Source organism: Tachypleus tridentatus, chromosome 11, assembly GCF_004210375.1.
Source record: "Tachypleus tridentatus isolate NWPU-2018 chromosome 11, ASM421037v1, whole genome shotgun sequence".
NCBI lineage: Eukaryota > Metazoa > Arthropoda > Merostomata > Xiphosura > Limulidae > Tachypleus > Tachypleus tridentatus.
In genome coordinates, this window is record NC_134835.1 from 72,335,668 (window position 1) to 72,352,131 (window position 16,464).

Consider the following 16,464-nt stretch of genomic DNA (forward strand, 5'->3'; position numbering starts at 1 on the left):
GTAGTAGTTTGTGATAGATGCTTCACTTATTTATCATGATTTCATGATTTAACCGAACTAGACTGAATCAGATGGTTATAGCTCTGCAGTCTAACTTTATTAGATCGTGCCAGGTAGTTAAATTAATAGTAATCTACACGTATTGGGTCACCCATTTTAACGTTTTCGTTTAAAAAAGGAATTGACCTGAATGGGGATTCGAGCTTGTAATGCTAAACAGCTCAGTGTTTATAATTATAGACAATTTTCACTTATTTAGAAATCTAAAATTCGAAATTCAAAGAAGATTAGCTTAAAAAAAGAAACACTAAACACTAGTTTGCTATGGACCGTTAATTCGAGCAGAATAAATCCTTGTTCCAGGCTATTGATCCTACACAAAGTACTCATCTATTTCCCAGTAGAAGATGTGAACGCACGAAGGCGCTCGCATGAACCACCAGTAGGTACAATGTAGTATTTGATTCACCTCAAATAAAGTAGGTTGAAACAGATATCTGAGTTTGTGTACTTCCCTGAAAAAAAAACACTCTTAAAGAGTGTATTTCGAAAAGCATATTTATTTCGACACACTTTGATGAGAGTTTTCTAGTGTTTTACTTCTTTAGCTAAAATATTTTTACAATAGAAACATTACTTTAAGCACAGAAATTGCTTGGAAAGATTCGAGGACGAAAATGTTTTTTTAAATTAGGTAAAAATGATGAATATAGTTATAAGAGTTACTTTAAGCGATGGGAACATAAAATACAATACGTCTAAACACAGTAAACACTAATACTTTATTGCTTTTTAAATATATTTTTGACTAACTGTTAATATTTATGTTATTACAATTTCCAGTTTTTACAGTACGTAAGGTAAATTTAGAATAAGTAGTGTTCCTATGATTGGTGCTATCATTATGGTGTACATAAGTTTTTACAGTCAAGAACGTTCTAAAAACTGTAAATGCTGTAAATTGTACTAAAATATACTTTATCAGTAAGTAAACTCAAAACAAGACTGTTAATATTTATGCTTTGATCTGAATGTATTAGTAAAGAGGTTCTGTAACTTTGAGGCCTGATTTAAAGTAAACCAAATTTGGCTTTTCACTTTCTCATCAGACTGTAATTTTGTTACTTTTTGCAGTATGAAAGGCAGACATGAAGTAAAATAAGTTGACTTTAGACTTGCAAAGAACATTCGGTTAGTGTATATTTTTTCTCTACGAACAAATAATTATAATAATATTGTAATCCCTCATTTGTCCTCGTAATCAGTCACTGCTGTATCGTATGACCGAGTTTTGTTTTTACCATTTCTTATCCAAGGTGATCTTCTGTTTATTTCTAATATTAAAAACACACACACACATAGGGTCACAAAAGTATATAAATTACTCATTTGTTTATCAAAGAGTAATATGTTCGAATGTGTTATTCAGTTCTATTTATATCCAGCGTATAACCTTAAAAGTGTTCGCAAAATACAGGCGAGGTACACAAGAACCCAACGTTGCACACGTCAATGACGAATATTACAAACTACATTTATAGGAATAAAAAACAACAACAACCTAACTTAGATCAGTTCGTGCAGATATATCAGCCACACAATGAGATGGACTCGCTTCTCCCTCGGGAGATAAGATACAAGGCCAAAGCGATACAAGTTTCTAGCCTTGGTTTATGTAACTTTTCCCGAGCAAATGGATTAGTACATGTTTACGACCTTTCGACATGCAGTTAACACGAATGTATTTTAAACTATATGCAGAACACCTGCACTAAAACATAAAAAAAATTGACGTGAACGTATTTGACTAAAGTTATATTTGAAACTAGATATTGAAGGGTGAAATTCACAGCTATTTCGGTCACAAAATGTAAGGCTAGCCGAATGAAATCTTTTTATTGAGCAAGCTAGTTGTTTTCTGCACATTAAATTACCACTATAATACAAAGTATGCTGTATGTAGATAGATGATAGTGTTTTCTAATGATTGATTACGTTACTCTATAATTTCTTCTCAGGCGCATTGTGTGCTGCTGTATATTAAAGGTAATAAAAAATAACAAGAGTTTTATAGCACAAGCAGTGATGATGGAAACTGTTACCTAAACTAGTCAGTCGAAGCAATTAATAGATAATTTATCTGTCAATGTAATGACAATATGTTGGTTTTGTGTTTTTATTCTAACCTGAGGTTCCCTGCAAAGCGTGCTCTTCCCTTCAGCAGTGGTGTTTTAGGAGGAGCCGACATTAAGTTGTTTATCATACCAGATTGTGTACAAGATACTAATCATCACGTCCCCGAAACACTGATACAAAATCAGGTACTTAACACGTCATTATGAATTTATGTCAAATATTCACACCGGCCTTGTGCTTAGTCAGCATCATAAGTATGAGTTAGTCACTCGTGCACGCGCGTGGCAGCATAACGATACACCGCAGGTACATACCAGCTGAATGTGACTAAATTCATTTCTATGCACGAACGCGTCCAGTCGGTCCCGTGGCCACTAATATAATACAACGAAAGCGTACCACTAAGGCTAAACGTAAGTGACACATCTCACTCTCTCTCCACTTCGGACCTGTATCTTCCTGCCAAAAGTAATTACCATTTCATTCGCAACATTGGTCCCATTGGTTATTGTACAGAGACGTAGGACCAAGGTGTGACGTCAGAAGCGAATTTCTCGTTTACAGTGTTGACATGAGATGACTAACACCCTATGATGGTTTAAACTGCTATCATTCCACCTGATTTAGGATTATATACAAGTATTTCAGTTGCAGTCTGAAAAAATATTCCTCACGAAGAACATTTTTACACATCTAGTATTTTCGCATACGGTTAATGAGAAAGAAATGATGATTGCAAGATAAATGGTAAGTGTTCTTCAAAGTAACGTTTAATCAAATATGATTCTATATAACTAAAACATAATAACAAACTTGGTGTGTTTCAATAAAACGAATCGAATAGGCGTATCATTGCTTGGTGTACAGCTTTTGATCATTAACTGAAGTGACACATTCACACACAAGCTTACAAGCTTACCACTGTCACTAAGCAGGTTCTAAATATTGGTCATGTCAAAATGGTGGTAGATAAAATTTTTAATACATTGCATTTATTTTCAGCGGTGATAAAACATGATAAGAGTGCCAGGAGTAACTTCTTTAATAGGAGTGGCCTTTTGGGTCAGTTATCTAATCATAATGTGATATAAATTAATTTTTTACATTCCTTCTTGCCACCTCTACAAACTAGCCGATTGTATACAAACATCCAGCTACAACGCTGAGGGTAACTTTTGTGGCTTTTAGGTTTTCAAATTCACAGGCTAAACTGCCTGGAGCCAATTTTTTCTTTTTAATCATGTAACGAGGGTGATATAAAACAGTTAATTTACACATCACATAAAGACCTTGAATGTGCATATTTTCAAATGTTTTAAAATTTATTCCCTGAGAAATTATTCTCTTCAGTTGATGTATTGTATTATCACCTAAAATACAGCACTTAAATAAGATAATTTTACAACTGCGAACACATAAACATCCTTTACCATGCTTAGTTTATACAGTTTTACTACTGAAAAAAATAATTCTGACCTATCAGAAGAATATTATACTTTGGTAGCCAATCATGAAGTTGCAGTTACTTTGCTATTAACATAAAATATTTTGGTTAAATGGTTTAATAAAGGTATCGCTATCAGAACAAAATGTTACTTAAATAAAATTTGGTCTGTTAAGTAATAATAATAAAGTTAATTACTGTTTGTTTTGAATTTCGTACAAAGCTACACGAGGGCTATCTGCGCTAGCCGTCTCTAATTCAGCAGGTAAGACTAGAGGAAAGAGAGTTAATCATCCCCACCCACCGCCATCTCTTGGGCTACTCTTTTACCAACGAATAATGGGATTGACCATATTTGGTATGGGATTCGAACCCACGACCTTCAGATCACGAGTCGAGTGCCTTACCAGGTGGTTACCTGGTCACGTCGAACCTAATAAAGTTAATTAAACTGTTAGATGCATTAAACGTTTTCAAAAATAAGTTATAGAAAGCATCTAAAAGCAAAACCAACAACGGTAAAACACACAAAACACACGCACTACATATAATGCTTACACCGTCGATAAAAAATTGAATTGAAGATATTTATTTATATGAAAAGTAAGAAATTTTCATTGATCGAACGAAGTTCTGAAAACGAGTTAATATTTTTTTTTTCTTTTACACGGTTTAGTTATTTATTTAAACATAGAATATTATCTATATTGTTCAACCACAATGAAAGGCTTCCAATTTATTTTAAGACTAAGAAATTAGTAACAGTGTTTATAGAATATTTGTGGAACCGTTCTAAGAGCTTTTGTCTCGAAAAATCACGTTAACAATAAAACTTTTAAATGAATTTTTTTCGCAAATATCTGGAAAAATAAAATTGACACCTAAGACGTATATTTTGAGCACGTGGTATTTCATGACAACTACTGACACAAATCTGATCTTTCTCTCGATCTTTAATGTACAGGAACCTGATTAACCTAACATGTATCTGTAGTAAATATATAATATTTTAATCTGTCTGACTGAAAATGTTTTTTTTTAGTGTAAAACTACATAACAGGTTTCCTCTTTGTGTTCCGAGTGAGGATTCTGACGCCGGATTTTCCCATTCAAAATGCGAAATGATACCGGACAGACGATTAAAGATGGCAAGCAAGCAATTTCTAATATCAAACTTATAAACTGGTAACAAGCACGTGTTCCTCACTAACTACTAAGGAACTTTATGAACATAATAACAAATAAGGTAGAAAGTCTACATGCAGAAGTGTAAATAAGCCAATTTTTGAATTAATAGAAATGTAAAACTAGTTTACTATCATATGGTTTAAGAAAAGAGCAGGCAACAACTCAAATTGGAAGCAGTTATTAGTTAAACGTGTTTTCATAAATTATAGTAACATAAATAAGAAAGCGAAATATTCTTGTATAGGAATATATATAAAAAATTATATCGTATGACGAAATTACGTTTTTCAATGTTAAACTATTATAAATAATATATTAATTTATCGTAAATATATAGTTACTTAGTTTGATACACATATACCGTGACGAAACACATGCCACGAATACAAATGTTAAAATAACTTACTATAAACAACATTAACATGTAACATACCTTAAACAACATTAACATGTAACATACCTTAACACTTTAGTATCATCGTTTCGCACCCACCTACGCAATAACAGTGGATGCCAGCACATACTCATAATACATTTACATCTATGTCGGTATGGATTAATAGAAATAATATAATATGCAATGAGTTTTGACTATTATCGTCAGCACACTTTCGTAACACGCATGTTCATATGTTACAATAACGTAGTATGAACATTATAAAAATGGTAACATACCTTGACATTGTTGTAACATTGTTTCATACACATTCTCCGTGACGAAGAAACTTACGACGTGCTCGTAAGCGCGTTCCTCCATCCCTCCACACTAGTAACCAAACTGCTACGTGTGGAAACGAAACGATTGCAATCAACTGTGAAGCCCCTGTAAAATTTCTACCAATAACGCTGCACCGTTACAAGTGTGCAGTACATCCCAAACCCCTCGGGGCACCACTGACCCGCTGAATCACCGCAGAATTGCAGCAAGAGCAGTCACAGATTTCCTTTTCATAAAACCTCGATTTTTGCGTTGTTAAACTACAATAATATAAAGACATTCCCTCTGGGATATTGGTCGAAACGTTAAAGACAATTATTACAAGTTTATATTTCGAGCAATAAAAAAAAAAAAAACAAAATAAAGTCATAAGCAATGATATCTACAATTCAGTTTCTTTCTGAATTTCGCGCAAAGCTAACCGCCCCTAATTTAGCAGCTAGTTATCACCATCCAACGAATAGTGGGATTGAACGGAAAATTATAACGCCCCCATGGCTATAAGGGCGATCATGTTGAGTGTAGCAGGAATTGGAACTCGCGACCCTCTGGTTACTAGTCGAGCGCCCTAACCACCTGGCCATGCCGGGTATCTACAACACAAAATACAAGCTTTAAGAATGCAATTATACTGATGTAGTTGCTTAAAGTGGCGCATCTTGTGAGATATTAGAGTAAGGGCAGATTCTGTCTAAATATTAACACTCACAAATTTTTTCCCTTTGTAAGAGTAATACAGATTAAGAAGAGAGTGGAAATAATATTATCTGTCTAGTCAGAAAGTAAACTAGTAAATTTATTTAAAGTAAACAAATTTGTTTCGAGATTGCTGGGCAGGATCATAAAATTCTTTCGTAATATTTTCTCTTCTATTGGGTCCTTCGGTTGCTTAGCAGTGCGTCTGGGAACTTATAATGATAAATATTTGGTTTCAGTACACATGGTTGTCACAGTACAAATAGTCCATTCATGTAGCTTTGCGCTTAATAATAACAAATACCCTAACAAGAGAAAAATATGATTCATATGCATTATTTTCACGTGATTAAGGTTCTACTCCAATTGGAAAAAATAGATGTACTCTGAACGACAAAACTTACCGATCAGCTGATAACTGTTTATAATGTTTTAAACAGTAACATCATACATAAATATACCGTATGGATTAGGAAATAATTTAACAAATTCAGGGAGAAAGTTAACCCTATGATATAATTCCACAGGGCGACCAACTAGAAACTAGCTCGAAACAGAGTAGTAGAAATCACGTGAGATTTTTATGTCTCATGAAATATACATATATATTTATAATTCTTACGTCTCGTACACTGCACAACAAAGTTTTTGTTTCTTGAACACTGTTGGGTGTTCCTTATAACTTTTTGGCTGCTGATCACATCCAAATTTGTTCATCATGTACCGTTTTATCGAAATATTCAGTTTTCACCAGGACATTGCTACAATGGAAAAATGATATCATGGCAACTGGAATCCATCAATGTTTGCTGACTACTGTTGGACACTGCAACGTGATGCACCGGACATTGAGTACAAACGAAAATCAGGAGCAAAACACTTTTAATTATGTTGAGCTTAATAACGTATTAGAAACATAAATGCAATTAAATACGTTATTGCCGGTAAACAGTTAACTGTCTATTTCTCAGAGTTCCTACGTGATGAAGGAAAACCAAAACTATATTTGTGCATACCCTTCAGATACCTGTCATAATCAGCAAAAACTTTTCAGGAAGCAAAACTTTTTTAAAAAAATTGTTGTGCAGAGTTATCAGTGTCACCTGCTCTTAGTTCGAAAATGCTCGCAGCGTCGATAAAAAATACCCACTAGAAAAATACATTGAGGTCAGTGGATGAGACCAATGTCCAAGATGTTATAAATGGTGTAACAAAGTGGGTTACAGAATAAATTATTATGGAACTATATTTTGGACTAATTATTATTGGGCAGCCTTACATTTCTTTTCACATTTTCATAGCAAACTTTTGCTTGCTTTTTTATATTTGTAAAAGGTGATACGAACAATTATTTTATTTTTGAAACAGACAGAAATTCACCCATCGTCTGACCTTAGAAACTGTTGTGTCATATTCTCCTCCCATAAACGCTTTTTTTACTCACCCATGTGTGTGGCACATGGGACGGAGAATTGTATAATTTAAAAATACTACATGCACGTGCATTAACTCTAGAAACCAGATCAACTAATGAATTCCAAAGCACATGACTGCTAGCGAGAACTGGTAAGCCTTAGCAATTTGAAAAACAGTTTGAGCTCATAGACCGACAAAAAGTTAGAAGAAACTAACATATCAAATCGAAACCAAGGCTTAACAACCAAACCAAAGGATGTGTAGTGCTGATGGTTTTCATTCTTTGTCCCAGATGTTTGAATGTTTTTGTACAAAATAAAATGTTTCCTAAACATTCAAAGACCAACACCAACGCTACTCTGTAATTAGTTTTTAAAATTCAAAAGACAACAACGTAGTCATGTTTCCATTTATATTTGTAGTATTTATAATCAATAATACGACCAGTGTATCCAATGAACGTTTTAAAATTTCATCTACAATTATTAGATCAGTTTAAATACCAACGATATTTGTGGTATTTAAAAAAAAAGTAGTTTGGCTCGTGTATGCGTTGGCAGATTTGATTAAAAAACAAAATAAAAACAATGTGGCGTGTATGCAGTGACACTATTGGTATTTACTGAACAATCTGAAAACTGCGTCTTATCTTTATATAAAGAAAACAACAATAATGTGACGTGTGTGTGTCAAAATTTTGATACTAATGTGTATGTAGTGTAGTGGAACTCCTAATATTTATAAGAAAATCTAAGATGTGAGTCTGATTTTGATATTGAAAATGAACAATAATGTGAAATGTACGACATCTTGATATTCAAAGAACAATGGAACGTTCTTAATATTTAAAGAATGAGGTAAGGCATGTCTAGTTTCCCCTCTGGTACAGCCCCAAAATCAGGGGTTCGATTCCCCTCGGTAGACTCAGCAGATAGCCCGATGTAACTCTGCTATAAGTAAATACACACACATGCCTAGTGATAGTTTTGATACTCAAAACTAATGTGACATGTATTCAGGGGCACTTTTAACGGTTGACGAATGATAACGTCACTTATCTCAAAGTTTCTTTTATTTTATTTTTTTAACATGTTGCTAGAACTGCAACAAGAATATGAAAGATTTCAGACAAATTTTTAGTTAGGTGCTTTAATTTTATTTTAAAAAATCAGTGATAAATGATTTGTGTTGAAGTTTTTGCCAGTTTCAAAAATATGTATATTTTTCTGGAGTTTTCACTTTTTAATTGACCATTTATATTCTAGAAAGCGTTATTAAGCTTATATATATAGTTTATTAGTTTATACAGTTTAAGAATCATTAGCTTACCTATTTGTATCTAGTTTTTTACATATATCGTACTTAGATTTATAACATATAAAGGTATTATTAGGCATCAATGATTGGTTGTTACAAAAAACAACAACACGTGCTGATATTTTAAACACAAGAAAAAGTTACCATTTGCGAAGAGGTTTTCGGTTTTCGTGTAATTTCTGGTACCCTGGTTCCAGCTGAAAAACAAATAACAACTTTTGTGAAATCTTAAAAAAAAAGACGTTTGATTCTGCTTATGAATTTAAAGTCTGTTCATAGTTTCTTACGTTAAAGTGCAAATTTTAACTGTTGTTGTTCCGGTGTTTTCAAAAAGGATCATAGCTTAGTGTATAACGTACATATCATATAATGACAACAAAGCAACGTACACTAAAAATTCTGGATTAAGAGACAATACTAATCAAACATAGAATTATGTAAAATTAAATTTAAATATCATAAGAAGTTAAAGTTGTGGTTAGATTTTTAGGAAGAGTAAAACTTCACTTAATAGTAATTACTTAGTCATTCAGTCTTGTATCTGAACTTAATACTTCATATCATTTTAATTGTTTATTGTATAATTCATTAATGTTCTTTCGTAGAAAATGTGAGAACTTAAAGCTTGATTTAATTTGTGAAAGCAAATAACTTTTAAAATGTTTTAATCCAAAATTCTGTCTTTTTGATTTGTTTCAGACAATACTGTTCCAAAAACTCACCCTCTGGGGATTTTCCAACCAGCTAAGCCGCATATCTTGACAAATGTTGGATTCACGGTATTTATTTTAAAAAAAATTTGAACGGCGGTTTCTCCACGTGGCAGTGACAAGAGTAAGAGCCATATCAAGGATTAGAACATATAGCTATCAAAAGCATGATTCACTTCACGATGTCGGCTTTCCTACTACCTCAACATTAACGTTCAGACACGTTATGAGAGTGTGGGGAACTTGGATAAAGAGACAAAGGAGTTAGATACTAAGTGCCTCAAAATGTGAATGAAAAAATGCATAACTCCGCAGACCGTGAACTAAGTTCTACACGAATATAAATATATAGGCGTGGGAAAACACTCGGAGTAATTTAACACGAACATTTAATACTCGTGTGTAGTTTTTGCCATTAAAAGAGAGCAAACTTACGATTTTATCACTTACTTTCATTCTCCCAAGTTTTTCTCACATTTTTCTTCAGAAAATACAAAACATCGTGATTCGCATACGTTTCTTAAAGATTCATCATCATTTAATAAACTATAAGAAATAAAAAATAATAATTTGCCATTCTTGTTCTTTTTTATTTTCATGGACTCACATTGTACATTTCAATCATATTAATACACTGCTGGCCAAAATCTTAAGGCCAATGAACATAAAGAAAAAATAAGCATTTTGCGTTGTTAGACTCAACCACTTTGAGTAGAGCTTCGAAAAATGAAAATAAGGAAATATTTACACCAAATATTATTGTCCTTTCAGCCTTGGGAGCGTTATATGTGACGTTTAATATCTCTATTCGTTGGTAAAAGCGTAACACAAGAGTTGGCGATGGGTGATGATGACTAGCTGCATTCTCTCTTGTCGTACACTGCTAAATTAGGGACGGCTAGCGCAAATATTTCTTGTTTAGCTTAGCGTGAAATTCAAACAAACCAAACAAATAATGTATCGTATCTTCAACTTGAAGTGAAAAATATGGCTGCTATGGCTGAAACTTTACAGTGAGAACATAGTAATTTATACATCAAAACTTTATTCAAAACAGTTTAGGAATTCTACAATTTTATAGCAAGTAGATATTGAAAAAAATGGGTAAGTATGAAATACTGTATGAGGGAATTTGGAAGGAAAAATCCACAGAATAATGAAATGGACAATAACAGTAAAGAAAAGATACAAATACATTTGTAAAATTATAGAAATAGATTCTTTATTTGTATAACTTCCTAAATATTTACAATATTAACAGTCAAGCTGTTCATTTCTTTGCTCAAACTCAGAAATTGCTTTACTGGACATGTACTTTGAAAGGATTCTGCTAATACCGCACTTGTTGTGTTCTAGTGGAGTTCTAGTGAAGTACCCCACAATTCTAAAATACCTTCGTTAGTGACCATAAACGACCATTTATCCATAAGGATAAATTATGGCTCCATTCAACTTGCATTTATGTGTAATATATTGTACGTCAGAGATGAGACAACATTGAAGACTGGCAAGGCTGCCATAAACTTTCTTTAACGATACTGTAATATACAATTTATGTCCAATGTGATGATTCAAACAGGTTCATTAGTAACTATTTTGTTTAGAATAATGGTAGATAAACCTGTAAAAAATGCTCGTAAACGTCACTAAATATTCACTTTTATAGTTGTAGAAAGATGAAATCAGACAGTTTTTAACTGACACAATGATACAAACAAGCTTAGTACAGATATATTTGGTTCCCTAACACTTTCTGATCATTGCACTGAACAATGCCATTACAGATTACATAGGAATATGCCACAGTTCTTTCCGAATAATAATATTCACGAAGGACATGAAATTTGGAAGGAAGGGAGGCATTATTGATCTCCATACGAGAAGAAGGAAATCTCAAAGTACATGTTTAAAACAGTGATATGATTTTAAATCAGATCCCAAACATTTCACGTGTAAAGAGAAAGCTATAGTTACGAAAGTTCTTGTATACCCAGAAGCCGTTGAAATGTACCTGTGTATATCACGTTAGAGTTCTCTAAATGACGAGTAAAATGAATTCAAGTGAAATAAAGAAATAAATAATAATAAATAGTTTGGTTTAAAAATACATAAGTTGTTTGACAAACCCAATTCCGATGCGTCACGAAATAAATAAAATTTTTAACAAATTACAGTTCACCAACTTAATTTAGTTCACATGGAAACAACTACTGTTCAAGCAATTGATAATATGAACACTGTCTCGATTACAGCAATGTCCTGGTGTGGCGAAAGATCTCGTCAGCACAAGACGTAACAGACATAGTGTGTTTGACATATATTACGTTATTCTTCACTTTCACTCAAAAGTTCTTAATAATGTATGGTTTGAGATTAATCTCGCTATCTTTCACAGATTTTGTTTTTCAGTGGAATAGGGTAGCTGTGCTTATCATGGCTGTAAAAGTAAGCATGACCAATGATGGAGGAAGCATTTCAAAAGACAGTTGGTGTATTATTCTTACAAAGTGCGATTAATATTTAGAACTTACAACTTTATAGCTCTGAGAAAACACAGTATTTTCTATCCATACTATATTTTACGTTATTTCTCAGTTTTTGTTTCCTGAAAATGCACTAGCGTTTTACTGTGTAACTGCGCATGGTGGTTCACTTGATTTAAACGGATATAAACAAATGGCGGATGTAATTATATTTTATTAGACATTTGGTATTACAACATATTAAAAGCTTGTCAAAGTTTTAGAAAAGTCAAATGTTAGGCCATAGAATAACATTATAAGTTTATTTATTAACAGCGTTAAGTATGGTAAAATTTGGCCCTAAATAAACTGAAACAAAAAAGGGACATATGTTACAGTGGTAAATTATATTTTTTTCGCATACGAGCCGTACTTAATGAATGAAGACATAATTAACGTTAAGCCTAAAAAAGCGTACTTTTAGATTTTGGTGACCACGATTAGAATTATATTGCATAAATATAGAAATCATATTGCAATAAAGGTTCTAATTTGACTGCAAATATTTCGTTGGTCTCTGCTACTAACAAATAATTCCAGTTCCAAATAGTACCGATACTTGGTGTATCGACCTTATAAAATGCGATAAACATCAGTAACTTACCATTTATTTTATGGCTCTAAAAAGCAGTATTTACTATTTACACTGTAAAAAATAATTTTATTTAGTCACAGTTACTATACATAATATTTAAGCCTAAATTTATGTGACTAGCAAATATACCCTTGTTACTGGCTTCACCTAAAGCACCTTAAAATTTTAGAAAGCTTCTCATAACTTAAGCTTACGTTTATATATACATCGTAAACGAAAACAATTTCACTCTATATAGTACAACGTAATAACATCTTGTGATGTTTATTTTTTTGGAGGGTTAACACGTTTTTCTTAAGGATTAATGTGACATCGAGGGTACTTTACACACTAAGAACGTAAGGGGTCTTACTGAAACATGTTTATGTTCCTTTGTTTTAACAACAAAGCTACACTATAAAGGTTGGAAAATAAACTATTCGTTATATTCATGGTTTTATTCCAGTCTATCTTTCCTAATGAAACGTTTATGGTGAGATAGTCTCTTTTAATTCAGTATGTGTGTTTTTTTAGAGCAAAGCCACATCAGGCTATCTGCTGAGCCCACCGAGGTGAATCGAACCCTGATTTTAGCGTTGTAAATGCGTAGACATACCACTGTACTAGCGAGGGGCACTTACTTCACTAACACGAACTTTGAAAAAGTGTATTATATCAAATTTCTAAATTAATAGTTAGATTGTTAAAGTTAAAAAAATTTCCGTTGTAACAAGTACATATGGACATAAAAAGTTCCAACTAGCAAATAACACGTATGGTCAAAGAAACGTACCAACATTATATCACCATATTAAATATTTTAGATGTTTAAAAATAATTGTGAATAGTATTATAACAGAAAAGTTCAGATGAAATTGCTAGTGTTACACCACAGTTATCTTTTTTATTTTATTACACCATCTTACTTAATTGGTACTAAGTGGTTATTACTCGTTCTAATGTTAGTTTGGGACATTGTTTTCTACGCTCGATAAGTTCACAGTGATGTAATAAAAAACCTTACTATTCAGTCGTCTAGCGAAAAAATACGTCACTAATTAACAGTTAATTATTTTTCTCGATAACTTAAGTAGTAGTACTAATAGATAGTGGCTATTACAGCATATTTTAGTTGCTTAAGAGCGACCTCCAAACAAGCATTTTGTTATCGAGCTTTTATAGCAGTGACGAAAAAGAAAACTACATAATAGCAGTCTAATTTTAGCCTAATGATGTTTCTAATAATCATAATTTAGTTTAACTATGTTTACGGCAAACATAATTGAACTAGTTATATTGATTATAAGATGAAGCAGGGTACGAGCGGTATTAAACAAAATGTGTTTGTACCTAATTAAATAATGTTCTAACTGGTACTTACGAGCCTCCAAACTTTAAGTGTTTTTAAAATGCTAATATGTAACGTTATATTTGGATTAATGTAAAAACACATTTTCTAAATTTGCACAATAAATAGATGACCATATAAAATGGCTTAAAACTAGGAAAATGAAAATACTATCGGTGGCTTCACCTACATTGTATTTCAACAATATTATACTAATGAATATATTTATCCAAAATAAGGCAGTGTTTCCCAAACTTACTGTTTCATGAGCGATTAATTTATTTTATTAAAAGAAATTCGTCCTATACATTTATAGAAAGTCATCGGTTTATTGTATAAATCTCCAAGATTAAGGACTCAGCATGGCCAGGTGGTTAAGGTGCTCGGCTCGTAATCGGAGGGTCGCGCTTTCGAATCCCCGTCGCACTAAACATGCCCGCCCTTTCAACTGTGGGGGTTTTATAATGTGACAGTCAATCCCATTATTCATTAGCAAAAGAGTAGCCCAAGAGTTGGCGGTGGGTGGTGATAACTAGCTGCCTTCCCTCTAGACTGCTAAATTAGGGACGGCTAGCCCATATAGCCTTCGTGTAGCTTTGCGCGTCAAACAAAAACAAACCAAGATCAAGAATAATCTTAAAGAATTGGCTGAAAAGGGTCAGAGGAGCTAGGGTGCAAACAAACAAACATTTCCTCTTTATATATACACGCACATACACATATACATAAATTAACCTGTAAAAAAACCTAAGTCTCCTGTCCCAAATATTAATTTGTTATTAGCGTAAAGTTATTGACATACAAATACTACTCTCCATTAACTTATAACTAACTACATAAAAGATTTAGTCAATGTTTGTGCCTCATAAAAAAGTAAAAAATAAACAGACACTGTATAATTTATTACTTACTAACTGCTTCAATGACGTCAGCTAGCAGTACACCATCGCTGACATCGGTCTGAAGGTCTTGAATGTGACGTTTGAAGCGACCTCTTTCCAAGTAGTGGTTTGCCCAATCAGTGTATATCTGAAAAAAAAAAACACAGCAAAAATAGATCTTATGAAAATAATGTAAGACAATATACAATTAAATATGAAATAATGTTTTGAGTGCTAACCCTAAGTTAGTCTTATTAACAGACATTTAATTCAGCATTAAACAATTAATCCTCCAACTGTAGGCCTTAGATGAGCATTTAGTGAAGTTTTATTAACGTGTTATTTAAGAAGTATTTACTAAGTATGTTTCTAGAATGCACTAGAGAAAAATCAAATGATTTACTTTTACACACTTTCCTCAAAAACTAAAATTCTACAACTGTCGATAAAAACTAGATAAGTTCTAGATAAGTTTTAATTCTCGAAAGAGACGAGTAACAACTTTTCGTTAAATCAAACTTCAAAATAATAGCGAAAAAAAAAGAAACAAGTAATCTGTAATGTTAGAAAACACGTCCTTTAGTGGCTTAAAGGAAACCTTAAAGCTTATAATGCTGAAATTGGGACATCAGTCTCTCTCTATAGTAGTCAATTGTGCATTTTTATCCTTAAAATAAACAATTAGAAAGCACTCCTGAGAATTTTAATATTTTTGCTAAACGGTAACGGAGATCAGTATTGTTGTCAACAGGAAAACCCACAGAGAAAATAAAGTAAATAAAACGTTGAATATGTAAATATAAATCTGGAATGTGAGAATACATATAAAGTGTTGTAATAAATGTATTTGGAGAGAAGTGCTTGTGAATAAAGTGTTGTATGCTGACATTAGGTTCTTGTTTTAATAGGAGGTATGCCAACTTTCTTGATAACGAGATGTCATGATTAAGTTTTCATCTTAATTACATCTTGGATTCATTATTAACATTTGTCAACACTCTTTAGTACACACTTGGTAAAATGGACAGCTTTCCCTGGTGCAAAGTAGCTCTGATGTTTTTATCCTTGGAAGACATTTCGAAACGTTCACTTTTTGATCAGTTGAATTCAAGTGGAAACTTTGGGATGGTTAAGGCAGAATTTCATATATGACATAGTATGGTAAATAACCATGCGAATATGGTATAATTAGGTTTCATGCAATTCTATTACTTCAGACATTGTATAAAGGGTCGAGCGAAAAAATAGCTGAACAGACCAATACTATAATTCTAAACCGAATGTTTACGCATTTGGAACAAAATAGACTTACTCAAAGATAAGGCAAACATAGATCAAGCCAGCCAAAGTAAGCAATTTAGAACGGGATTTATGGAGGTTTTCTATTGTTTTCACTACAGTTTCGGGCCCGATTTGGCCAGGTGATTAGGGCGATCGACTCGTATCTGAGGATCGCGGGTTCGAATCTCCGTCATTCCAAACATGCTAGCCCTTTCAACTGTGGGACGTTATAA

General features: G+C 32.8%; 1 protein-coding gene across 7 annotated transcripts in view; it reads right to left on the reverse strand.

Annotated features, from left to right (window-relative positions):
* Positions 1-16,464, reverse strand: part of LOC143232446 (neuron navigator 3-like) — a 260,645-nt gene that overhangs the window by 219,454 nt on the left and 24,727 nt on the right. For 6 of the 7 annotated variants that reach the window (XR_013017532.1, XM_076467907.1, XM_076467906.1 and 3 more), the window contains exons 2-3: positions 14,981-15,098; positions 9,060-9,112 (exon numbers count right to left, since the gene is read on the reverse strand). Coding sequence is in view for 6 of the 7 variants with exons in the window: in XM_076467907.1 (XP_076324022.1) it covers positions 9,060-9,112; positions 14,981-15,098 (171 nt within the window). In the remaining variant the exon portion in view is untranslated. Of the gene's footprint in view, positions 1-5,443; positions 5,513-9,059; positions 9,113-14,980; positions 15,099-16,464 lie in introns of those variants that run through there. The other variant, XM_076467909.1, reaches the window with a different exon arrangement.